This window comes from Cornus florida, unplaced genomic scaffold (assembly GCF_030987335.1).
Source record: "Cornus florida cultivar Cherokee Brave unplaced genomic scaffold, ASM3098733v1 CherokeeBrave_3.0.0_Hap2_Chr05, whole genome shotgun sequence".
Taxonomy (NCBI): domain Eukaryota; kingdom Viridiplantae; phylum Streptophyta; class Magnoliopsida; order Cornales; family Cornaceae; genus Cornus; species Cornus florida.
The window spans coordinates 108,784,398-108,811,768 of NW_026775575.1; the positions used below are offsets into that span (position 1 = coordinate 108,784,398).

The following is a 27,371-nucleotide window of genomic DNA, read 5'->3' on the forward strand; positions in this document are numbered from 1 at the left end:
TAATACCGAATCTTCCTGTGTGTCCAACTTTAGACTTTATCTCTCCCACCAAATTTATTAACTAGTGTATATTATAACATAGGCATGGGAATAGTTATTCTGTGGAGTCTGGTTGGGAAAATAAAGGATTTGTTTATTTGTATTTGGGGGGCTAAAAGATAAAGTGGATTTATGTGTCATTGTGATAGTGTTATGCAGCTTTTTCTTTATTCCATAAGGCCAACTTTAAATCCCTTTGATCTACATCCACCAATCACATTTTTGAAACTTTACCATGTTTAGTCTTTGGTCTTGTCATTTCAAAATATAAAAAAATTATATTTGTTGTTACACTACGTAACATTTATGATTTTTTATAAGTATTGAAACAGTCATTAGTCTCAACAAATAACAGTGTTACAAAAAGTATTAAACTGTAGAGTTGTTTAGGTGATGATATCTATCGTTAATCTATAATTAATCAAAAGTTCATACTCCATACCATACAATTCCTTAGTACCCACCATACATACGTCATTTACCTGCTATATAGTATATACTTTACCCAGCTGGCCTCTCAACTCACAAGTCACAACCACAAGACACCTGTGGTATTTGTAAATAAACTTAGTTTACCCGAACTACCCTTTTCTTCAAAATGACCAAAATGCCCTCCAGACCACGGTATTAGAGAACTTGGCCACTCTTAATTGACCAATATACCCACGTGTCCGTAGAAACCAAGAAGCCGGCAATTCGGACTTTTTTGGTATAAAAAAGAACAAGTGTACCGGTCAACCGCCACTTCAATAACAGCAACCCTCCTAGCACAAAGCCAAAAGAGTTGTCCAAATTAAGTTTATATGAAAGAACAAGAAGCTATAAGTTTTCATGGCTCCAAGAATCGGTGAAGCCACCGGAAAAATGACACAGCTTTGCCGGAAAATTGTAAATGTCAACATTAGGTGGAGTATATTGGAAAGGGTATCCATTTTTCGCCGATTCTTTCATTTCGTTTGGGACAGAATTCTTGTTTGCTCCATGGGGAAGTCAATTGGGTATCAACCTTTGTCCAACCGGCCTTCTTCTCCGTCCATGGAGGCTCTCGAGTCCGGTCTGGGACCGGAGTGCCCCACAACCTCCTGTAGCGGATATGATACAGATTCAGATTTAGTCACCTTGAAGATCAGTCTACTGGGTGATTGCCAAATTGGAAAAACAAGCTTTGTGGTTAGAATATATCTGCTTTATTGTTTCAAATGATATTTTCAATGTTTATTTTATTTTTTCTGTATTTGTGTGTGTGATTATGTGTGAATATATCATATGTGTTGGACCAATTTAGAGATAGGTACAAATATATCTCATTTGTCATTTTTTTTTTTTTCAAGATCAAGTATGTAGGGGATGAACAAGAAAAGAGATGTCTGCAGATGAAAGGATTAAATTTAATTGATAAAACATTAGTCGTACAAGGTGCACGGATTGCATTTAGGATATGGGATGTGGGAGGTTTGTTCATCAATCTTGCTTAATTATTATTTTTTTTATATACATACATACATACATACATATATATATGTATATGTTAATGTGTGTTCTTTGCAATTACTTGGATTTAGGTGACAACAGATCGCTTGATCATGTTCCCATTGCTTGCAAAGATGCAGTAGCAATTTTGTTTATGTTCGATCTTACTAGCAGGTGTACACTAAATAGGTATGTATATATATATATATATATATATATATTTATATATGCTAGTTCATGATGAATTTATCTTTTATTAGTAAAAGAAAAATTAAAATTTAGTTTGATGACTGATTCGAAAAAACTTGTAATTTGTTCTCAATTGCAGTGTTATTGGATGGTATAATGAAGCAAGAAAGTGGAATCAGGTATTAAACATATATAGCTTCTATTTTTATTTGTTATCTTAAATTTGGCATTGAAAAATGTCAGTATAAAGATCATATTCATACATAAAGAAGGGTAACATTGGCAATATGTACAGTAGGTGAAACTTCATTATAGTTGTTGAAAAATGCAATCCAAACACAGAGAAAAGGGTTATAATGGGAATATTAATTGCAATATGTACAGTAGATAAAACTTCATAACAGTTGATGAGAAATGCTATTCAAATCTCAAACACACAGAAATATGTACAGTAGTTGGAATTAACTTCATTGCAATTCGTGCGTTTTTTAACTTGTGCCATAGATTAGATATAGAAAAAATGCTTGTATTTAGACTTGTTTCTTAAATCTAGTCCAAGGGTTTTAAATGAGATCAACACTGGGTCCCATACACTTGATCAAATTCATTTAAAAACCTCGAAAATATGTCTAAAAAACATTGGTTACTTGGTTAATAAGAACTAATGAGGAGAAAAAGGGGTGCTTTAATTAATCATCAGAACATCATCAGTTTGATGTGCGAAATTCAACAGTGGGTTCATATAACGTGAGTTCTTTATTTGATGGACGGTCTGATTCAGTAACATGATAATCATCAATTTTTTTTTTTGAAGTGGATGAGGTCCCATATTTCATGATGGAGCATTGTTCCCTTGTAGGTCATCTACATATATAAGCATGCGTGTGTGTGTCTATATATATATATATATATACAGACGTCTAACTTCTTCTGATTTTGATATATAGACAGCAATTCCAATACTAATTGGGACCAAATTCGATGATTTTGTCCAACTTCCCCCAGATTTACAATGGACAATTGTGGCTCAGGTAATAGATTTTGAAATATTATATTTATATATGCACAATTTTTTTTTAGTAATACCACAAAAAAAGACATCCTTATCTTTTTGAAAGAAGTTGAGGAGATCGAATCGTATGCATAAAAGAGTTGGGTACCTTGTCTTATAGTTATATATATATATACACTCCGTATATATATGTACAAGGTGTATTGGCGTGTGAAATAGACTGATGTTTGGAAGACTTGGAGTCTTCATTTGTCAATTGTAGGACATATGCCCACTTTCTGTGTGTGCGTAGAGAATAAGCCAAATTGGGCGGCAATTTCTTCGTGAAAGTTGAATTGCTAGTACAAATCTCTACTTTAGGAAAAGAATAAATTTCATAGAAAGAGTTATTCATATCATAAGCTTTACACGTATGACATTGTTATTATGTATGTACGCGTGTGTGTTTTTACAGGCGAGGACATATGCAAGGGCTATGAAGGCGACACTTTTCTTTTCGAGTGCAACGCACAACATCAATGTGAACAAGATCTTCAAATTTATAATGGCCAAGCTCTTTAACTTGCCGTGGACGCTCCAAAGAAACCTCACACTAGGAGAACCCATCATTGACTTCTAAACCAATCTTACCACAACATGTTCCAATCCACTTGTACATAGTCAAGGAATACAAACACCACAGTTTTCTTTCGTTTTCAGTTCTAGTTTCATGAAACCATGCTTTTGGGAGTACTTAATTGATGTCATTAATTTGATATTAAAGAAAATTTAATTATAACTTTAAAAGAATTTTTTTCTCAAAATCCAAAACACTTAATTTGATGCTCCCAAACATATGTAAAACCCATATACAATCAATAGTACACAATATTGGATTGAATTTATTAGTATTATTATTATTATTATCATCGAATAACTATTTGAAGAGTAAGTAACAGCTTAATAGAGGTTAAAATTTGCCCTTCCTACTTGTATTACCATTTTGTGCCACCATGGGCCGGACCCTACCTTGTTCATGTTGGGTCTTGTACATCCAAATCAAGGGTCAAACTTTTTATACAGCTCATCATATAATGGACACTGATCCATCACTAGCACCACGAAAATCTAGTAGCAACTAAACAACTCTATCACAATTCACAACTCATAGTCACCATTATTATGGTATTTGCGGGACCTACTGAGCCCATAGGAAATGATAACATCACAATGACTATGACGCCTAGATGGGAAACCTCTCCCTAAATACAAGCAAAGATTAATTTCATGAAATAAACAATTACTTTTCCGGGGCCAAAAAAACAGAGACATGAGACTTCCATCAAGTGATGCGGATCTGTAATAGTTATAAAATGTTGCAAGAAAGGCACTTCGAAAAGTTCAACACTTAAATTAAGGTGTCTTGTTAGTGTCGATGCACAAAGATAATGTTAATAAAACTCTCACATACTGATAAGAGAAAACCAAACTGGAGCAACCATGAGATGTTATCATCCAGCTGAGTTCTCGTGTAGTAGCACATACTCCCGGCTGCAAAAAATTCAAATATGGGAACAATCATATTTACTTAAATTGAGAAAAAAGAAATGCAGAGCTAACACAGTTAATGAGCACCATAGCAAGGAATGACAATCATAACTTAAGCAAAGAGTTGACAAGCAGTACGGTAAACTTTTACTCTCAGGGCAAAATGTAATGTTCAAGTGGCGAGGAGGTAAAGGAGTTTGATAATGAATCATTTTCAAATTTAGAAGGGAAAGGCATGAAAAGGGATAAAATAAAAAAAGGCTAAATGCAATCACACAATCCCGACAGATAACACATGGATATGGAGTAACAAGAAAGTTAACCATCAAGAAGAGAGAGAAACACCAGCCACATATTATGTGGGATAGGATTGATAGTGTAGGATCAACAAAAGAGAGAACACAGCAAGTGGGGGAGGGACAAACCCTAAAAATTAAACCCCAGGAACCCCTCTGGGAAGTAAACAAGCTTTCCAGCTTATGAATTGAAAAGAAATATATATATATATATATATATATATATATATATATATATATATATATATATATATGAAAAGACAGTAAAATAGAATATCAGAAGCAATCAAAAAAAATGAAACAAATTAAACAAAAAAAAAAAAAAAAGACAAAAAAAAAGGGGCAAACTTGGAGAAAAATACAATTACATATTAAGCATTTGGGCATAGGTCCTTCCATCAAAGTACAGCCTCAACATAGGCACAAAGCTTTTCAGTTCCACAAAATCAAGTATCAACACATAATGTCAAGCTGAAGCCTCCCACAAGCCAATAATAACTAAACAATATTGTCATAGGTCAGGCTATGTATCCTTCATAAGAGTATATAGGGGCTAATAGGGTCATGAATAATCTGTTCCTACGTTAGGTATCGACTGCTGGGACTGCTGGAGAGACGGTTAAAATATATATGTATATATATATCTATATATATATATATATATATATATATATATATATCTAATAAATCAGTGTCGTTATTTCAGATCTTAACTTCTTATCCTTCACCATTCGACCAGAATGTGAGATGCAAAACAAAAGATCATCTTGAACCTCAGAAGAAATCACAGGCCATAACAATCTACTACAAGGTTGACCAGAAATAAAAATTCACGAGCTCATTGAGATAGAAAAGATGAATGAATACTACCATTGAAAACCAAAAATATATAAAAACATAAATAAACATATCATTTAATAATTCAGATAAAGAAAAGGAGATCCAATCAGCTGTTTCAGAGTTGCCCAAACACTGTCAAGGGAAAACAATATATGTATTTATAATGAATACTACCACTGAAGACCAAAATTATATAAAAACAGATATAAACGTATCATTTTAAAATTCAAATAAGAAAAAGGAGATCCAATCAGCTTTTTCAGAGTTGCCCAAACACTGTCAAGGGAAAGCAATAAATATACGCGTGCACACACATACAAGCAGTAACAACAAAAGCATCATCTCTTCAGTGAAAAACAGCCCCTATAATGTCAATAATTCTTTCACACAATCCACTCCTAGCCCAAAAAAGATTGACCTCGTCACTTACATTCACCCATCCAAGCAGACAACCGTTTTCACGTAAATGACACTAATCACTCAGGAACTTCGTAAATAGTTAGTTTATTTTGTAGAAATAGAATCCAATGATTAAGCATGGGACCAGGTTAAACTCATACAGCAAACTAACTAATATAGAGTTTGACCAGATAGGCAGATACCATATGTAATAATACTAATTCAATGAAATGAGAGAGAGATGAGCAGATTAAAGCTATCCGGCAGTCAGTAAATGAGAGAAATAGAAACTACTTTTTTTCCATTTTTCTTTTTTGACAAGGAAATAGAAATGGAGAGAGAACTTCAACTTGCTTTAGGCCTCCTCCTGAATCAGCAGAACTAAACATTGATAAAAGATCTCAAGGAATCCAGCCAACTTGTTATCACACATGGACAGATCGGCAAACCACAAAACTAAAAAATGCCAAGTGAATGGCATAAGGTGGCAGTGTTAAGTATTGCACGAATCAAAAGCCCATGTTGCTCCTACCTTCTTGGAGTGACCAAAGAGGCCGACTATAATTAGTCATAACCTTCAACATTATAATGCACAAGTCGCTCACATATCTGAAATCAGTTCTGATGCTTGACAGCCAATTGCAACAAGCAATGGTGCCTTAAGGTATGGCTAACTCAATTAGCCAAAAAAAAAGTGACCCTTGGCTTATAAAAAGCAGGGGCGGAAATTTTGGGCCTGACCTGTGAACCCAACCCGAGCCTGGTTTAGATGGGTTTGAGTAAATAATTTAAAATGCATTTGTACCGTAAGGCCAACTGAACCCGCCTACAACTTACACAGACCTAATCTCCACCTAAAACCAAGAGGCTACTGGTAAGTAGAAGAACTAACCATTTAAAATCTTAAGAAACCAACAAGAAGCCAAATTACCCAGTAAAAGATTGGTTACACTCAAGTGTGATGGATGTAACTTATTGCTATCATAGATGCAAACTCACATAAACCCTTACCAACTGAAATCATCACAAACTTGAAATATTTTTACTCCATTGCTGAAGAAGATCAATTAATTTTGACTTGAAAAATATCACAAGTTGAGAGGAAAATCAAATAAGCATAATTACATAAACAAGTCATTTCTCACAAGGACAAACTTTTACAGAAAGGGGTATTTTAGAAAGAAAAACAGTAACCTACTTGCTAACGCAACAGCAACAAAGACAGAAATATTAGGATAACTAAAGAATAAAAACCATCAACTGAAAGGGCAGTACTAAAATCTCAAACAACGAAGTGAAGAAGCTAACTAAAATGCCATGTGTCAAACTAAGAGTTCAACCATGAACTATATTTTACCATTGACTCAACATGTGTCTTTGATATCAGGAAACAAATGAAATGAATTCTTTACATTGAACATCCTAAAAAGAGAGGGGAAAAAAGTATGTGTGAATGAGAAGAAATCAAATCCCATGGAGAATTCGACAAGATGGAGATGAACAAAAATTCAAGACAATGGCCAGAATGGAGTCACGTTGTACAAATTGGAAAAACACACTAAATTGACCAAGATCATCAAATTGGAAAAGATAGATATTATATCCAAAGCACATGCTGAATATTTATTAATGGCCTACTTACTATTACCAAACTTAATACTGTCTTTTTCAAAAAGTTCATAATAGCGTTCAAGGTGAATGCGATTATCCTGCAAACACAAAAGAAAATGTTCATTCAAATTACAGCAGAAACAATCAAATTTTAGCTTAATTGTAGTACCCACTGAAAAAAACAAAACCATAATTAAAGGAAACAAACTTGCATTAAGAAAAGTTCCATTTGTGCTTCCAAGATCCATTAAGTATGGCCTATCATGGAGACAGAATAAATAGATAAAATTGTAGTTAGATTTTATCCACTCCCCATTTTGGGAAATGATCACAAAATAGCTTAGATCCTAGTTAGATTTTACTTGCTTTGATAACGTACCATAAGCTTGCTCCTTGCCTACTTGCCTGACAACAAAAAAAGTAATAAAAGAGCACGTTCATGATATCAATGATAAATTATAACTTCAAGTAGTGAATCTACCTGTACTGAAGAACAGCATGTTGTTTGCTGCAAGATGGGTGATCTGTACGGATGTCTGCTACCCTCCGCTCACTCCGGAAAAGGTAACAGCTTTGACGATGTATATAAAGGGGCTCTGTCCATTAAAATGTTTTAAGCCAAAGGCATAACTACTAACCTAATTATCAGAATTTCTTCTTATATACAAGCAATGATAAAGCAAGAAGAAAGAAGGGGAGCTGCTCCTGTCATCATCATAAATGGAGTTTGTATAGTTATAAGTTAAAACTTCACATCAGTCACTATTATTAGATGCATAAACATAAATTAGAGCAGTTATGAGTACATCCGTGAATTTTACTAATGTCATTTTATATTTCATAAGTTACACATTGGCTACTGCCTTCAAAGGCATTCAATTAAATATTCAAATTGCTACAGTTAATGAAAATAAGTAAATAACTAATAATTTAAGTGGAAATGGGATTAACACCACAATACACAAACATCTATCAATCTCAAGCATATCACTAATATAACCAAGTAAATAGAACAAATAACTAAATATCCGGTAAAAAAGGAACACATAATAAAATCATCTTTAGATTCACACATCAACAAAAATCCAATCAAACAGGGTACAGATTCAAAAGTGGGCATTTGCAAAAGTAGTAATCAAGGCCTGCCAAGCAGTATGCCCATGGGTGCAAGATTTTGGAGACCTGGGACCTTGGCTTTTGATCTCAAACTATTCCTATTCTTTCTTCAGAGCTGTAAACCTCAGTCAGACGGTCAGAGTTGGATATTTGAATTTAAACCTTTATCAACCAAAAAAAGGAGACGTCACATTAATTCACACAATTATTAATGACATCATAATGTTTCATTGGTTAAAACAATTCTTTTATACTCTTAACCGTCTGATATCAGGGAATCACAAAGGCTCATCAAGCCTTCAAGGTGTAACCAAATTACATATACTCTTAACTGTCCAGTAACAAAAGTCAAACTTCAAAGCAAAAAGATAGAGCTCTAGTCAAGCTCAAAGAGTAGTAGGAAACTCAAAGTTAAAGCAAATGGAGCTTAAACAATTAACATTAGGCTTCAGCCATTTCACATACAAGCTTCTGAAAAATGAATTCAAAGTGTGAACTACCCAGACTAATTCCAAAATACTTCCGTAATTTTTTTTAATAATTGTATATACAGAGAATCAGGTTCGCCTTGCAGATGAAATATGAAATTCTATTTAAGCATCTTCAAATAAATTCTTTTGGAACTCATAAATTTCTAAGCCCGCCAATTGGTTAGATACCCTATTCGCTAACATGCTTGTTATGCTGCCCAGATAACAAGTTAACCTTACATAGCTATGCAATCCACTAAACTCGCAGTTGTTCTTATAAATACTAAAATGAAACTCTAATACGGACTATGATGTGGAAGAGAAGCTCTCATCTCTCTAATCAAATTCATATATGGCACACATGAGAAATATGATAGGCATTTAATCTAACAGCTGAGCTTGACAAAAGACGGATCAAATAAAAGTTGATTGTGTCCGAATACTTAGAATATTAGTTCCAGAACCATGTTTAATCTAATCCTGCATCTTTTTCAAGAACGAACTTCAACTTCAACAAGAAGAATTCACCACTTGGCATGTCAACCAATTTCAAATCATAAGGTCAAAAACTAAAGTGCAACCTCAGCATAAATGAATTTTAACAGTGATGTATATGATAATGATGGCTGTGAGGCATATCAACTTCAATGGAAATTGTGTCAACTAGAGAGAGAGAGAGGGGGGGGGGGGGGGGGGGGGGAAGAAAAATTCCAGTAACAAAGCCAAATGGTTCTCCATCAGCAACGAACAAAGCATGGGAAATGTTTATCTAGAGCAAAGCAAGGAAAAATACATGTAACAAAAAAAGGAAACACAAGGTATGTATTCATGATACAATATAATACAAGAATATGGCTCCTAGAAAACTTATCATTAAGCACTTCACCACCCTTGAAAACATACAGTCGCCATCTTATATCTGGTTTCCAGGCATCTGGGGGTTCAGTGAACAGCAGTGTCACGACTGATATGTAAGATATCTAATTAGTAAATGAACATAAAATTCAAACCATTAATAGAGAAGCTCGCATGACTGTCGTTTCAACCAATAAATGCTCGGGATCATTCTTTAAATTGTTCCAGCTATGATGACATGCATAATCTGAACAAACCAGAAGAGTAGGGCAAAAAGCTTCCCAATCAGAGATCATCACTGACACTTTGGACAAAGTGAAGCATTTTCTTCTTTCCTTCTATTTACTTATGTTTGGGTGCATTGAATGAGGTTAATGAGTGGTAAAAGTGAGAACAGAACGGACTCTTCCTATCTATTCCCTATCATTTTTCATTTCTTTGTTGCACTATTCTGAATCTGCCAGGAACATGCAATAGTGCAACACAGGTGATGCGCCAGGGCCCCACAGGAAGATCTTAATGGCTGAATTAGGCTGTATACAGGAGCTTTTAACATAACAAAGTATGCGATTCTTCTCAGAAAGCATCTTGCTTGCCACATGTCCTTGCATGAAAACCTCGTACCAATGAAAACTCAAAGAGCTTCTACAGGACAAGCGAACAGAGTATCTAGTTAATAAAACAGTCTCCCTCCTTTGCACACACACACGCATGCATTTAGAATGATAATGGCCTATAAGTCTTCTACCAGCACATTTAGTATGACAACAACCAGTAAGTCTTGCATCAACTAGTAGCACAAAGTAATAAATATCTTTACAGTTTTACTTAGAAATTATCGTCAATTCTACATTAAAGGGTACAGCAAAGACTTATCACAACCAGAGCCGTAGAGCCACAATACAAAATTCTTTTAGACTGAGTATTTTCATTGGTCAGACTTTCAACCTTGATGATCTCATTTTAAATGTGTATTTCAATCTCTCACAAAATAAAGTAACATCATTAAATGTATGAATATTAGAAAATTAAAAACTACAGACAAATAGAGTCTGACCAAATATAAGATTATAAAAGATGCAAACCAAAAAACCTATCCACAAAGTAATATGACAATGTGAAGATTAAAGGGAAAGACAACAGTCAAAAGATAACTAATGTATAATGAGAACAACAATAAGAAGACCACCCATTTGAAGCATATAAAAAATGGAATGAAAATGACCTACAACTCCCAACGGAAGGCCCCCAAAAAAATTTATTTTATTAGATCACCCAACCAATAGGAGCAATTTAATACTGGACGAAAGAATTTAATTCATCCTAAAACTTTTGATCACCTTTTTTTTTCCTCTCCTCATTCCACGTTTTTTTCTCCTCTATCATTACACCAACCATATTAATAATTAAATATGTATCTAACCGATGATTGTGGGAATTGGAAAAACTTTCCATCTTCACCTATTAACTTTTCTCTCTTTTTTTCCCCCTTATTCCCCACATTTTTTTGTTCCTCTGCGGTTGCAAGTTGCAAAGTTTTTTTCTATCCTCTATTCATTACATACTCTCCATCAAATTTATTGGAGCATTGAACCAGATTTTTTAACATCAGGTTCTATTTTTCTTTAACTTAAATTATTTTGTAGTCTTATTATTTTTGTTACCATAAAATTGTATATTTTGTTTGTGACCATTTTTATTAATTATTATTTGATATTAATATATTACATATTAAAACACCACTTTTAAACTTTTCACCTAAGGCCTCAAATCATATTGAACCGCCCCTGGATGGATTGTTTTATAGGTAAGATACAAGTGAGAAGTTGCAAGTGGGAGAGCATCTTTGCATGGTGTGAAGGAATAGAAAGCATAGAATGAGCTTAAGACAGCATGTACAGCTTTCAAAATTTGAGAGAAACTTTTAAAATGGTCAAATTTTTACTAGATTTTAAGCAACTGTGTTATCCTTATCAGTTTACTGGACCATCAGGAATACAAAGGCCCAAGGGTTCTGCCAGTGACTTTCAAATTGTTGTAACATGTTCATTAGATAGCAATATATCCTCAAAATGTACATTGGAAGCCAACAACCATTGTGCTTCTTTGAGAATTGAGACTGACTTTGGTCTGTAAGTTAACCAACAGAACCGCTATTATAGATTTCTCTAGCAGGTCAAGCATACCGTGTCCAATGTTGCAACTATGCTAATGTTGCACAAAAATTATCTGCATGGAAATATAGTAATTTATTTATACCCTATAAGAGCAGGGGGCTCTTCCCATGCAATAATTCAATCACCCAAGAATCAACGGGCAAAATTGCATGAATATAGTAAGATGAGCAAAGGTGAAGAATACATAAAGGAGATGAAAGGAGGAGATTATCATCTGAATCCCTCAAACTATTTCAACAAATTTAGATGCCCAAAACTCAACAAGGATGTAAAGAGTTCTATTAGAGAGTTCCTCTCCAACCAAGCTAAAAGAGAAGACAACAATTCATTATTCTTAAGTTGAAGGCAATGAAAATATTACCTCTGACTCGATTGGTTTCCACAGCAAGTTTTCCAGAGAGCTCAAATGAAGGTTTTTGCTGCAAGTTACAGTGGAACTTATAAGACAACAGAATGTAGGCACAAAGCAGCATAGGTAAGCAAGCATAACACGTGCACTATGATAATGCTCAGAACTCAGAGCAGTGACAAGAAACAAGGCTTATCCTTCTCTGTAATTTCCAGAATGTATGAAACTGTGTAAGGAACAACAAATTATTAATAATGAAATTTCGTGACTATGCTATGAATAAGAGCACTCAGCAGACAAAGCAGACTTTTACCTTTTCCTTTACTTCTAGGGCCTCTTCAGCAGCCTTCATTTTAGCTACTGAATCATCATCACCATTGCTGCCCAACTAAGGTTTTGATCTCTAATTAGAAACTCTATGAAGGTGTATCAAAAATAAAAGCAGCAAATATATATATATGTGTGTGTGTGTGTGTGTATGTATACTTTTTTTTTTTCTTAGTTATATGTGTGTATACTTTTGAATGGTAAAGTAAACACACAATCCCTTTTTATGGTGTGTGTTTGGACAAGATTATACTAAAATTTGATGGTTAGGTGGGTATTGCAAAAACAGTAAGAAATCAAAAAGGGAACATGATAGTTGCTGCCATCAAACAAAATCAGAATTGTTACCCTCTCTAACAAGAATTACCAAATGGCATAATTAGGGTATTGGTGGTTATTAAAGACTAACAAGTTCCACTGGGGAAGCCAATGATATGTCAAGAATCTGGTATGCAATTTCAAGTAGATGCCTAGTCTGTCAAACTTGAACAAATAATTTTAAGCTACGAGAAGAGCAATGACATTTGTAACTCATCTGGGTAATCCCATGCCTAAATTTTATGATGTGCTTCGTATTGTACGCTTGAATAAAGAAATTTTCATCTGCACCCTAACCGTCCATTAGGGATGAGAATGCCTACATATAGGTAAGCATTCTCCTAAATTCAAGTAAAAATAAATAATAATAAAAAATAAAAAATAAAAAAAAACATATTATATTCACAATTGATTGAACTTTTTTTGCTAAAACAAAATACATTCGTACAGAAATAATTCACGTATTGTTCTTGAACTTACAGGATAATTCATGTAATTAGTAAAATAAAATAGGGTTAATATTTGTCTGAAATATAGTCGTGCAAAGCTAACTTAAGAAATTGTGATTTGTGTAGCTGAGGGAAGTTTGATTAATTTCAACAAAAGTTTAAAGTACAATCAGCAGCTTACCGTTGTTCATCTTCTCTTGCGCGTTGTTCATCTTCTATTGAATTTGTACCCTGAAAAGATTGAATTAAGGACAGTCACTCTATTTGAACATCAATGAAGACAGAAACAGCTACTAAATATATGCTTTACTTATTATACAGGTAAAAGAAAAACAAGTAAATTTTTTTGTCAAGTATTTATACATTAACTAAAAAAATATGTTCTATGTCAATTGTTTCTAAGAAAAAAATCAAATAGAAAAAAAATAATAATTTATCTCAACAAGATAGAGAGAGAGAAAGTACAAGAATATAAATTTATGTTTGAATTATGAACACGGACAAAATAATATCATATCAATCAGTAAGAGGCTTCACAAATCAATTATGCTTTTTCAAATGCAAGAACATAAACACAATATACATTATGTCTGTAAAAGGAGTGCCTATCACCAGAAACCTTGTGATGATGATCTGAAGCCGAAGCTGACCGCCCATGTTTTGACCTAGAAGAACCTCTATCAACAGCAGCATCCCTTCCTGAACTTCTCTCCCTTCTCTCACTCGAATCTTCTCTATCTGAACCCGTTTCCCTGTGCGTAGCTTTGGTGCGACTAGAAGGTTTCTCTCTTGGTGGTGAGCTTGTTGGGTGTGAACTCCGATGCCGAACAGGAGATCTTTCTCTTCGAGATGGGCCTCTTCTACTCGGAGATCTACGTCCCTTAACCGGAGATTCTGAATCATTTGTTAAATTACGCACCATTGATTACCTCCAATACACATATTTATCTGGATTAAAAATATGTAACGTATATAAATTGGGCAATTAGAAAAAATAAAAAAGGTCACCTAATTTTAAAATGTACTGTATAAAAATTTAATTCCTTTCTCTTTCTCAAATTTATTTTAAAATTTACATTTCATCTACAACAAAATAATTGCATATTCTGCTAGAAGCACACACAGAATATCAGGAGAGGAAGAACAACAATCTCTAGGGTTTAACGAAGGGTTTAGCATAAGTGTCATTTGACTCATTTCATCGCCCTCCCATGCGAGAATGATTAGAAGGTTGAGTCCGGTGGAACAAATGGATAGTGTTTCTACCCAACCAAATATATATATATATATATGTGTGTGTGTGTGTGAACAATAATAAAAAATCCCTACAGTTTAGGAATTCAACGTTTTCCATTAGCTCCCATTATAATAAATTATAAAAAAAAATAAATTAAGGTGTTATATGATAAAACTGAAAATTTTAAGTACTAAATTTTAAGTCATGAAATTTTAAGTGTTAAATATATTAATTTAAAAACATGTTTGATAATATTCTAATTTTAAATACTGAAATTATTAAATTTGTTAGTTATACACAAAATTAATGTTATGTTTAGTTGGAGGGAAGGATTGAGGGGGATGAATGAGAGCAGAGATGGATAAATATTTTCGTATTTGGTTGGAGGGACGGGAAGAGAGGGAGGAAACAAGGAGGGATGCTTCATCCCTCCTTTCTTTATGTTTTTCTATGAAGCATCCCTCCTTCCTTAATGTTTTTCTATCCGCTCACTTTTTTGGGGAAGGGAGGAGGGAAAGAATGCATAACTACCTATGAATTGATAATTTAAATTTTTAATCTTTTCAAAAAAATTCAAATAAATATCTGTCTTTTATAATTTTATATAAAATGATATATTAGTAAAAATAATAGAAGAACTCTCCTTCCCTTCTTTTCAATCAAACAAGAAAAAAATATCATTCCATTCATTATTTCTACTATCCATTCCATTCAACCAAACATAAAATGGGAAAGACACCCTCCCTTCCCTAGGAATATCTCATCCATCCCTCCTCCTATCTCTTCCATCCATTTTTCCATCCCTCTAACCAAACGAAGCATAAAAGTCTAAAAATTGTACGGATTACATTTTTGTCCAATATCTAGCACTCATACTAATTTTATATAACTCATAACAATTTTATATTTGTAATATAAAAATATTAATAAAACAATCACATTAATTTTATTTAAAATAAATATTAAAGTGAAATAATCATAAAAAAAATATAATTCTTATCTAGGAATAAAATTATATTATAAAAATAATTGATAAAAATTTAAAATATATGAATTTTGAATTACGTAATATTTATTTAAGATAACATTTAAAATAGTCATTAAAAAAAGAGTTTTAAAATCTATTCGCTTATGTCTTCATAAGCAATCCTCCTCTCCTTAAAATTTTGGCTTTTACTTATCATGTTAAGTGGTGTCTTCAACTTTTATCAAACACACTCATTTTTTAAAATCACTTGTCTTTAAAAATCAAATCACTTAATGCTAAAGTAGAAAATCAAACTGTCCTAAGTCCATATTCAAATGACATTAAGAGAAAGCAAATATTCAAATGATAAATTTAACAATCCATTTGGTTCAGATTTGAAGAAGGGCCACTACTGGGCAAGTGGCTAAGTTGACCACCCCACCCACTACTGGACTATGAGGTGGGCAGGCCAACGGGAAATGTTGAGAACTGGAATTACAAGCTTGATAAATAAAAGTTAAAACGAGTAGAGGAACAAATAAATGTAAGAAGTAAAACTTGTTTAGACCCTAAAGCAAATATTTAGTACACAAGAGAATTGAGTTGTTTTTAAATGAAATTATATAATAAAGAGCTGAGATTGGGGTTGTCTACAACGAAGAATGCGTTTAGGAGAAGAACCACTGAGGAGCAGAGGCTTGAAGGCATGTATGTTATGACTAGGCAGTGACAGAGAGAGAGAGTAAAGACTCGACGTATGTTCTGATTAGGTGGTGACGAGGATGAGGTTGGATCTTAGCTTCACTGTTTTGCTCCAATCGCAAATATTGCCAACCTTGGTTTGCCTTGTTTCGAGACTCACGTGTATGATTTGTAGACAAGTATTCAAAATTTCACAACTGATACCTTATTTTGTTTTATTTTTTTATAACACATGCCATACCGGATTCATATTTTCTTTTACACAATACATTCGTTTATATTTTATTTGAATTTTTATTTTTATTATATTTTTTTATTTCATTGAAAAAATATTGACTATGGGAATGAGTGAGGGCACAGACGCGTGCCTCTATCATTTGGTGTCACAGTAATGTCATACAATACAATTCATGCTCTCTCTCACATTCCTTCAATCAATTTTATTTTTCTTCTCTCTTATGCTGGACTAATAATTCCATTCCCAATCACTCTCCAGTGAAAATCTTAATTGATCATTTATCATTTTGGGATCAATATTTTTAGGATTTGTATTTTTAAAAAATTAAATAATTTGTTTGAAATAAAAATAAAATTCCATTTATATGTTCGAAACAAATTGGATTTGAAATAAAAGGAACTCCGTTTTAAGGTTGGATGTAAGATGAGATTTAAAAGGAAAATAATATATATACCTTTTTCCTTATTATAAATAAATAAAATATGATTATATAAATATCAAATTATAAAATGAGTAAATGAAAAAATCAACTTAACTTTCCAAATGTCCTACACTAAAAATTTGTATTGTAAATATCATAAAGAGTACGAGCACCCGTAATCCCTCCTTCAGTAATATAAGCTTTTGTACTCCAAATAGTCATCTAACAAATCTATTGGGCATAAACATCTACATAATATTATGTTATTTATTTTTTTTTTTTAAGAGAGCTAGGATAAAATTGGTATTGTCTTCTACTGTTCCAATTTCCCGACTAATCAAGCAATTCAATTAAAAAATTACGAATTACCTAGAAAAATTCAAATTGAGGCAAGCAACCCTCCTTTGTATTTGACCGTTCTGACACCCACTCCAGTTTTAGAAAATTAGGAATACCAATGTTTATGTTGTAAAAGAGCTGAAAAGGAAATTAAAAATGTATATAGTACGAATTAGTTAATAATAATAATAAAAGAGAAAAGGAAATCCCAATTAAAGGCCATCCAAAATTTCACCAGGCCTAACTGGTGAGCGGTCAAAGAGTGCTGAAATTAAATTTATTTTATTAATAAATTATAAAGAATTAAATTATTTAACTAAATTGTTCGTGTCTTATATGGTAATTGGATAGCCAGTCGGATCCCCTGGGAATGGACGGCCGTGATCACTACACATGTGAGTGAATGTATCCGGCCAAGTGAGACCCGTATTTTTTGTGTCATCATCCAAAGAGGGCATGATTTTTACGTTTTTGATTTCATTTTCTATTTTTGGCGAATCTTTCTGTACTTACATTAATTACACACATTTACACACACTCCATAATTTTTACATCAAACGACACTATAAAGCTACTGTTTCATTTTCATATGCATACTGCCTGAATCCTATCTATCCTATTCTAATGGCTGCTGCGGCCGCGAACCCTACTTGCAGAACTCGCAATTTGCCTCTGCCAAAACCATATCGTTCCTCATTCAATCAATCACATTTGCCCTTCAAACTCGACAAATTTGCGTCTCGCCCTTCCGCCATTAAAGCACCTTCGATCTCCTGTACCATCGCCAGAGACTCCACTCTTCCAATGGAAATAGACAAGAGAGAGAGCGAATCGGCGCTTCTTCAGAGACCCGACTCGTTTGGACGGTTCGGCAAGTTTGGCGGGAAGTACGTTCCTGAGACCCTCATGCACGCACTCACCGAGCTCGAATCTGCCTTCCGATCTCTCGCCGGAGATAAGGACTTTGAGGTTTCTTCGATTACCCAAATTTATATCTCACTTCAATTTTCTGTTGGTTTTTGTTATCTCTCAATTGTGTTTTTGATTTGTTCATAAAATTCAGTTCTTTTTGAGGGATTTGATGGCTTTCTTTTAGGATATTAAATGACAAATTACTGTTATTATGGTAATGGTTCTATAAAATTGGGGTTTGTTGGTTGGCGAGGAAAGTAAGGGAAATTAACGGAAAATAAATGTTAGGTGTCCCATTTTTATTTTTTATTTTTCTTTTTGTGATAAAAATCTATTGAACTTTCCGCTTATACGACTGTTATAGGAAACAAAAGGCACGCTTCTTGGTATATATATTGCAAATTTTATTATTTTATTATTATTATTTTTTTGATAAGGAAAATTTATTGAAAAGCCCTAGAAAGGGGAGCCAAACCCAAGGACAAACACTGAGGCCAAAAAATGCCTCAAGCCTTTAAAGAGGCCAAAAAAACAACAATCTCCTCCAAAGAAAGCAAATTTTATTAATTAGAAATAGAGTTACAAGAAGATGAAGCCCATGTTGGCCAAACATCCCAATCCACATTAGTCACTTTATCCAGTAAAGCCCTTTTGCTTATCTCATGAGCCACTCCATTGCATCCTCTACGTACCCAATGCTAAGTTACATTCTGTCAACTGTTATAGCAAAGTGGTAGTATCATCCACTAAAACGTAACTGCATCAACAGACTTCAAGTGCTGTGCATAATGGGTTGGGAATCCCCTTCAATGTCAACCTCCTTTTACCCCATTGAAGCAACAGATTAACACTAAATCTCAACACTATGCCGCCTCCACTATTTTTAGACCACTGGTGGTATGAAGCATCAATATTAAGTTTGAGTCTACCATTTTTAGCAGCAGTCCATTTTTCCAAACAAGCAACTGAATGGGATGTAATAGGCATAGATTCCAACTTGTTTTGCAACTGAACTTCTTTAAACTCATTAAAGAAAAACACAGCTCTCTCCATAACTTGAACAAGATCCAGTTGAACACTATTAAATACACAATTGTTTCTTGCCTTCCACAAGTGCCAACAAATGAAAGCAGCCAAACTGATAAGATCAGCACCTCCTTCCTCTCCTTTCCATTGTTCAACCTAACTTTGCCATCTCTGGTACCAGAAATTGACAGAGTCATTAAAATGAATCCTTAGTGGACTAAGTCTCCATACTATTTGCACTATAGGACAATTAAATAGGACATGTGCATTAGTTTCATCAGATTGACCACATAATTTGCAAATAGCATCTTCAACCAAACCGCTCTTTTCGAATTAGTCCTTACTGGAAGAGCATCATGACAACACTGCCACAAGAAAAAATTTAATTTCCTTGGAATTTTAACATCCCAAATACCCTTCCAAAGTGATTCTCTCTCAGAAACACCACTGCAGCTAGCATTTCAACTGACACTTGACTCGTCATCTTCAAAGCCAACTGATAAGCAGCCTTAACCGTAAATCTTCCATTGGCCGTCAATCACCAAACTCTACAGTCCTCACTAGTTGTAATACTCAATAGAATTTGCATTATGAGACTGCCATCTCTATTATTAAAATATCTGTGAATCAAATCAACTTTCCAAGAATGAGTCATTAGAAGTTTAGAACTAAAGATTCAAACTTTTAAAATCATTTAAAATATAATTATGATTACGGTAAAATGCAAAAAATAAAAATAAAAACCAAACAATCAAACTCGAAATTTTCAGATTTTGTAAATAATCCTTGAACTATCAATTTGATAAATGAAACCCCTATAATTTTGTAAGAACTTGTGAATGAGACTGTTGTTTTTTATTCCTTATAATATGGATGTAAAAATAATCATGTATGTCTCAGATGACACATTATTGTCGCATTTTGACCAAAACATTATTTTCTATGGACTAAATTACTTTTTGGACCAAAATGTATTGGAAGATCTGTCTTTGAGACTCAAATGGTTTTAAGTGTTTAACTTAATTTAGGCAAATGTTTTTATTTGAAAATCATTTTTATTTTCTTTTTTAATTACTTTTAAACAAATAAAGAACGCTACTTGGTCAAGTAATTTTGCAATATTTAGTTTTTTTTTTTTTAATCTTCAACTACTTATTGAAATAAATCCGGTATCAATTTCGATTTTTGCTACTTGGTAAACCAAACAGCAAATTCAGGGTCACCCGTTAAACCTTGGGGTGAACAGGAATTGAACGTTGATAATTTGATATCACAACTTAACGCCAAACATGTTGATAAATAATAATTAAAATTGATAACATTATTGAAAACATGGAATAGGAGAAAAATCAGATGAATTGATAAAATTAAGGCTTTACACTAGAGGAATACGCACAAGATCAATTTCCAATAAAGCACTGAGGGAAAGCTGAAAGGCAATTTAAAATATGGTTATAGCATACTGGCTAGCCCCATTGTTGATCCTTATTGGTAAATTGTACAATATGATATTAATGAGATGGGGACAACTGATGAAGTTATGAAATCACTTTGAGAAATTACAAAAAGGAATCAAATTTCCATCAGTTTGAAGGATTACAAATTCTGTAAATTAAGAAAGTGTTTATGTGGTGCAAAGACAACAGTTTGCGAGTTTTCTAGAGGTATTTCTTGCATTCCATGCTCTTAATATCAAATAGGTCATAAAGGCTACAATTTTTATCATACTTAAACTAGTACAAGTATTTTGTTGTAAAGCAACTGTATTCTACAAATCCCTTTTTTACTTGATGTTCTTTCTCTTCCCATATATATCAACATAACCAATATATGCAATTTAAAATTTATACTGCAGATAGAATTGAATGGGATTTTGAAAGACTATGTTGGTAGGGAGAGTCCTCTTTATTTTGCGGAAAGGCTTACTCAGCACTATAAATGTCCCAATGGTGAAGGGCCTGATATTTACCTCAAGAGGGAAGACCTGAACCACACTGGGGCTCACAAAATAAATAATGCCGTTGCCCAAGCTTTACTTGCAAAGCGTCTGGGAAAAAAGCGCATTATTGCTGAAACTGGGGCTGGTCAGCATGGAGTTGCTACTGCTACAGTTTGTGCCCGTTTTGGTTTAGAGTGCATTATTTACATGGGTGCCCAAGATATGGAGAGACAATCACTAAATGTCTTCAGAATGCGACTTCTTGGAGCTGAGGTTTGTTCATCCTACTTTTCTTTTTAGTTCTTTTAAGTGATTTATTTCTTTTTTCTAAAAAAACTCATGTAATTTATATATTGCTTTGTATTTCAAAAATAAATTCAAGAGTATATTTAGGTCATTCAGTGTTCTACTGCATCATTATGACCTGATGTTAGTGGAAGGACCTTTCTTCTCCTTATGATATTGAATGGTGGCGCTCACAGTCAATATGAGAAGCGCCAAATTTCTTTCAGCTGCATACCATTGTAATCTTCATTGATGTAATTACTTCTCTGCTGTGATATAAACTGCTGAGTCTTTAGGTATTTTACTTATTCCTCAATTCTGAAGGGTTTGTTGGTGGGCTGTCTTGAATATTGGAACCAATTGTGTGCCGTTTTTACCCCTTTTTTTTGTAAGTATAACACACTGCTGTCTCCCTACAGGGATTTGAGAACTGTACCTCCCCCTTTATGTACTTTTTTGTCATTTCCGGCGTTGAATTGTCCATTGCCTCATTATCATTTACCTATTAGGTGAATTTTCTAATGTTAGTTCTAGCATCCTTATGAATACATGTTTTACTTATTGATTTTGCTGCTTGAATTGGGTAGTCATCTGGTTCTGCTTGTTAAGCTTGAATCCAGCTTTAGAGTTTCCCTTCCTTAGGCACCTTCTTGAATCCATGGACCTCTGCTGTTACTAAAATGTTGGCTTACACTGGAAGTGATTGACTTTACGTCGCCTGACGTGCTTGTTGCACTTGGAAAATTTTCCTTGTTTTTTTACAAGATTATTCTTCAACTCTGCTGTTTTATTTCCTCTGTTAGAGATCTTCTGCTCATCTCAAATACTCACTGTTTGCTACTTTCAATTGGTCATTTTTAGAGGTTGGTAGGACCACCTAGATCAGAGTCATGTTGCCTCTACCCTGAAGAAAATTGTGGTGTACTTATTGATATTTCATATATTCCGAATTACCGTTATATTTATCCCTTGTGAGCAAAGAGCAGCCGTTAAAGGCAGCAAATTAAATTACCTATTTAGAGCATTCCAATCACCATTGGTTATGATTCACAGCTTCATCGTTTCATTTGTTTATATGTAAACTAGTCTTATGGTCCTTTAGATAATGAGATTCGTCTTACTCTAACCCCAAATGGAGTGCTTACTATTTCTTTGTTAATTCATATTTTAGGTTAGAGCAGTCCATTCTGGGACAGCCACACTGAAAGATGCTACATCAGAAGCTATACGGGATTGGGTGACTAACGTGGAATCAACCCATTACATCTTGGGATCTGTTGCAGGGCCACATCCATACCCCATGATGGTAAGAGAGTTCCATGCAGTGATTGGTAAAGAAACGAGGAAACAGGCAATGGAAAAATGGGGCGGGAAACCAGACGTGCTGGTTGCGTGTGTTGGTGGAGGTTCAAATGCCATTGGACTCTTTCACGAGTTTGTTGATGATATAGATGTTAGGTTGATTGGTGTGGAGGCTGCAGGGTTTGGCCTTGATAGCGGTAAGCATGCTGCTACTTTGACTAAAGGGGAGGTTGGGGTGCTCCATGGAGCTATGAGTTATTTATTGCAGGATGAAGATGGGCAAATCATTGAGCCTCATTCCATTAGTGCGGGGTAAAGCTATATAACTGATTTTGCGTTATAAGATTAGCTGCAATTTTTTCTACCATGTATGAGTAACTATATTTTTTTTTCATTTGGTTATTAGCCTGGACTACCCTGGAGTTGGACCGGAGCATAGTTTTCTGAAAGATATGAGACGTGCAGAATACTATAGTGTCACAGATGAAGAAGCATTGGAAGGTATGTGAACTTTAGTAACACATTCTTTTACAGTTTATATATTCTCTGCAATGACGATAATTGTTTGAGTAATTAATGTTCATGTGTGTGAATAATATTGTTCTTGATTGAGTCTGAGTGTTGCAGTACATCCTTTTTCAATTGCCTATCTAGAATAGCTGTTTTGCTAAAAAGATGAAATTAATGTACCATAGCTTTATAATTAAATTTGATAGTTTAATCTAGTTTCCTTCCCTGCTCTCTTTTTAATTTGATTTCATTGAGATGCTTATACACATTAATAATATATTTTATTCTATTTTTTAGCTATTTTGATTTATCTCCCCTTCTCATACAATGTTATATATATCAATTCTTCAACACCCTAGTTTCCCTTCAAAATTTGTCTTGTAAAAGAAATCAGCCAAGTCTTAAGAGATTTGCTGATTCAGAATATGATCCTTCTCATACAATGTTATATATTCAAAATCTCAACCAAATATGCCACATAAGGGCCTTTGGGTTTGCTCACTACTTATATTAAGGTTCCATAACATGACTACTTAGCTATTTAGTAAGGCCCTTCTCGGGAAATGGTTGTGGAGATTTGGTGTGGAGAGACATTGGCTTTGGAGGAGGGTTGTGGCGTGTCGTTTTGGGGAATTGAGAGGAGGGTGGAGTTCCTTGGAAGTGCGGGATCCTCGGGGGGTAGGGGTCTGGAAAGTGATTCGGAAGGGTTGGGATGATTTCTCTAAACACATTCGATTTCGTCTTAGAGATGGGAGGAGGATTTGCTTCTGGGAGGATGTGTGGTGTGGAGATGTTCCTCTCGCTCTCGCTTTTCCTCAGCTCTACAGGATTGCTTCGGATAGGCAGGCCATGGTGGTCAACTGTTATTATCTTGATAATGGGAGACTGGTTTGGGATGTTCGATTCAGGCGTCACTTTCAGGATTGGGAGATCGAGGAGGTCATTCGCTTCTTGGAGCTGCTTTATCGCCAAAGGATTGTGGAGGAGGATTCGGACTGTTGGTCTTGGGTAGCAAACTCTCATGGGCGTTTTGAGGTGAGGTCCTTCTTCAAGTGTCTCTCATTTGATCCTGATGTTCGTTTTCCTTGGAAGTCTGTTTGGCGCTCCAAGGCTCCTCTCAAGGTGGCTTTCTTTGTGTGGTCTTCGGTTTTGGGAAAGATCCTAACCCAGGATAATTTGCGAAGGAGAAGCCAAGTGGTGATCAATCGTTGTTTTATGTGCCTTCGTAATGAGGAATCAGTGGATCACCTTCTCATTCATTGCTATGTGGCTAGAGAGTGTTGGGATTTGATGCTTGGCTTATTTGGGCTTTTTTGGGTTATGCCTAGATCTACAAGAGGGTTGATTGAGGCTTGGAGAGGTTGCCCTGTGGGGACTCACAGTCAGGATGCGTGGAGGGCTACGTTGCTTTGTGTATGGTGGTGCATTTGGCTTGAAAGGAATAGGAGATATTTTGAAGGAAAGGCGATGTCGATTTCGGTGCTTAAATTCTCGATTATTTCCACTATTTTTTGTTGGGTTTTAGGGAGAGATCATAGATCTTTGGAGGAAATTGTTGATTTTTTGGCCTCTTTGAAGGATTGAGTGGCTTTTTGTATCGTTCTTGGGTTCCGCTCCCCCTTGGAGTGTTTTTTAATAAAATTTTTTATTTATCAAAAAAAAAAAAAAAAGAAGCCATTTAATACCAATCCAAAAATAAAAAATAAAAAGGGAAGCCAATTATTAGAATACCTTTAAGTTCCAAGTACCCATCTTGAAAATGTGTGTTATTATTTGTAGTATTTTTCTTGTTCCTTCTCATTTTCTGTAGCAGCTCATCGCTTGTTTTTTCTATGTGCCTTGTTACTTGCAATTTATGATCTTATGTCTATACTTCTACTTATTTTTTTGCAAAATTGAGTTTAATGATTGAAAAGACCAAAAAAACAAAAAATCAGTTTCCACATCTAATAAATTTTAAAAGGTTACCGAATGTGGTCCTCATTCGAGGGTCTTGGGAGGGGTGGACTGGATACAAATTTAACCTTTGACATTATCTGCATAAAGTGGAAAACCCCTTTTTTACTCTTCTTCTTGGCTGTGGGAGTCTTTCTCCATCTGACTATTCTCAGAATTTGCAACCTCTTTCTCATGCTTGACAGCCCAAACATTTTACCAATGCTCCATAACAGAGTAAATAATAATAATAATTTCTGAAAACCTCTTGCATCAGCATGGTCAACAGTGCCTGAAATTCTTCATAGTAATGACATTTAAATCTATTCTCCCCCTACCCAACCCAAAAAAAAAAAAAAAAGGGACGCGCCCCAGTCCCTTCTTATTCTTCATTTTTTTTTTTAATAGTTTGGTAACACTTCTTTAATTGAATGCACTTAAGTATGCTTCTTTCTCTTTATCTTAAACCTGGAAATCTTTTCTCAGGCAGGATCTCAAGCTCAGGAGAATAAAATTCATTGAGGGGCTAAATATTATTGCTGGAACTTTCTGCCTTACAAACCTTTCAAAAATAAAAATTAAAAATCTGCAAGCACTATAATGTTTATGTCTTGTATGGAAAAGTGAATGTGATTCATACCTGAAACTTTCTAGTAACTTCAGAAAGATTTTAGCCTACCAGCACGTACTGCTGTTAATCTTCTACAATTTGAGGAAAAAAAAAAACACAGATAGAAGAACGATGAGTATTCTATCTGGATGTTGTCCTCGGATATCTATTTCATCATGGTAGTTTTTGTACACTTATTTTGGTTTAATAATCATGTATCATGTTCTCATTTGATTGTAGTAATAGTGTTTCTAAAGGCTGGGGTTTGTTCGTCTTCGTCTTAATCTTCTTGGCTTTTGTCATCTCCAATATTGGTTTCATTTGTGCTGTTTATGCAGCTTTTAAGAGATTGTCTCGATTAGAGGGCATAATCCCAGCATTGGAGACATCCCATGCACTGGCTTATCTGGAGAAGCTGTGTCCAACTCTACCAAATGGAACTAAGATTGTGCTCAACTGCAGTGGTAGAGGAGACAAGGACGTTCAGACAGCCATTAAGTATTTGAAGGTTTAATTGAGGGTGGAGCTTCTATCAAAAAAAGAGAAGAAAAATCATATCAAGAAGATGTCCCAGCGTTTTTCTATTTCTTGCAAAAGTATGTTTTGTTGTATGATCGAAACCAAACTCTAGCAGATTGGACAAAATTACTTTTTAAAGAGAATCTTCCTCCATATAGAGACGTGGTTAATGTAGTCAATCATAGCATTACCCAGTATTATAGAGCAAGCTTGCATAGCATCTTGAAGCTAATAATTTGAATAAATGGGCGTTCTTTTTAAAATATATGTGTCTTATATGATTTTATGTTTAATTTTTTTTTTTTTATAATCACCTTTAGGAAATGTAAGAGGCATTTATATATATATTTTTGGAGTACTTCTTAAAATGCGTCCATTTGGTTGCCAAACCAATCATACATTGTGACGCTATGTACTGGAAGAGGGATCCTCGCTTGTGACATTTTCCAATCAAGCATTTGACACACTTATGTCTTGAAAGTGGTATCATTGTTGATTCTGACATAAAAATCAGGGAGTAATTGATAGTCTTTTTGTCCAAGCATGGTTCCAAATCTTGTAAAATGCTAGAGCAGGCACGCCATTGTTCCATCACATAGTTGATGAGTATTTGAGAATACAACTCATCAATATTATAACTCTAGCATTACATGGTCTCCTCTTCCTCCTCCGACTATAGACATGTAGAACATTCTCTTGACTTGTGTATTGAGTTTTATGAACTTGTAGAACATTCTTTAGAATACTCTAGAATGGTGGTAATGAAGTCTTATAAATGTTTTAAATATTACTATTTTATATTAGTATTTTAGGATTGTCTTGACTATTGGACAGGGGATAGGGGATTATATTAGTATTTTATGAACTCTTGCTCTATAAATAAGTGGGAAACAATACAAATCCTTTAATTCACTTCAATTCTCTTGCTTTAGTTTGTTCTATAAATAAGTGGAAACAATACAAATCCTTTAATTCACTTCAATTC

At 34.3% G+C, this 27,371-nt stretch overlaps 3 protein-coding genes across 3 annotated transcripts; 2 read left to right on the forward strand and 1 right to left on the reverse strand.

Moving 5' to 3' along the window:
- The first annotated feature begins 743 nt into the window (after nucleotides 1-743).
- Nucleotides 744-3,408, forward strand: LOC132308445 (septum-promoting GTP-binding protein 1). Its single transcript, XM_059806530.1, has 6 exons — nucleotides 744-1,209; nucleotides 1,371-1,491; nucleotides 1,602-1,698; nucleotides 1,838-1,877; nucleotides 2,646-2,729; nucleotides 3,165-3,408. Exons 1-6 carry the CDS (start codon nucleotides 871-873, stop codon nucleotides 3,327-3,329), a joined length of 846 nt encoding a protein of 281 aa, XP_059662513.1. The 5' UTR covers nucleotides 744-870; the 3' UTR covers nucleotides 3,330-3,408.
- Nucleotides 3,409-3,972: 564 nt separating this feature from the next.
- LOC132309937 (FHA domain-containing protein DDL-like) lies at nucleotides 3,973-14,695 on the reverse strand. Its single transcript, XM_059808188.1, has 11 exons — nucleotides 14,064-14,695; nucleotides 13,626-13,675; nucleotides 13,087-13,147; nucleotides 12,664-12,738; nucleotides 12,363-12,420; nucleotides 9,842-9,933; nucleotides 7,865-7,980; nucleotides 7,744-7,788; nucleotides 7,596-7,644; nucleotides 7,415-7,481; nucleotides 3,973-4,240 (listed from the first exon to the last, which is right to left on the reverse strand). The coding sequence occupies exons 1-11, from the start codon at nucleotides 14,364-14,366 to the stop codon at nucleotides 4,116-4,118; spliced, it is 1,041 nt and encodes a 346-aa protein (XP_059664171.1). The 5' UTR covers nucleotides 14,367-14,695; the 3' UTR covers nucleotides 3,973-4,115.
- A 3,158-nt stretch (nucleotides 14,696-17,853) lies between these two features.
- On the forward strand, nucleotides 17,854-26,649 carry LOC132308446 (tryptophan synthase beta chain 1). The gene is made up of 5 exons (XM_059806531.1): nucleotides 17,854-18,317; nucleotides 21,142-21,498; nucleotides 22,682-23,124; nucleotides 23,219-23,313; nucleotides 26,206-26,649. Exons 1-5 carry the CDS (start codon nucleotides 17,973-17,975, stop codon nucleotides 26,379-26,381), a joined length of 1,416 nt encoding a protein of 471 aa, XP_059662514.1. The 5' UTR covers nucleotides 17,854-17,972; the 3' UTR covers nucleotides 26,382-26,649.
- The last annotated feature ends 722 nt before the right edge of the window (nucleotides 26,650-27,371 follow it).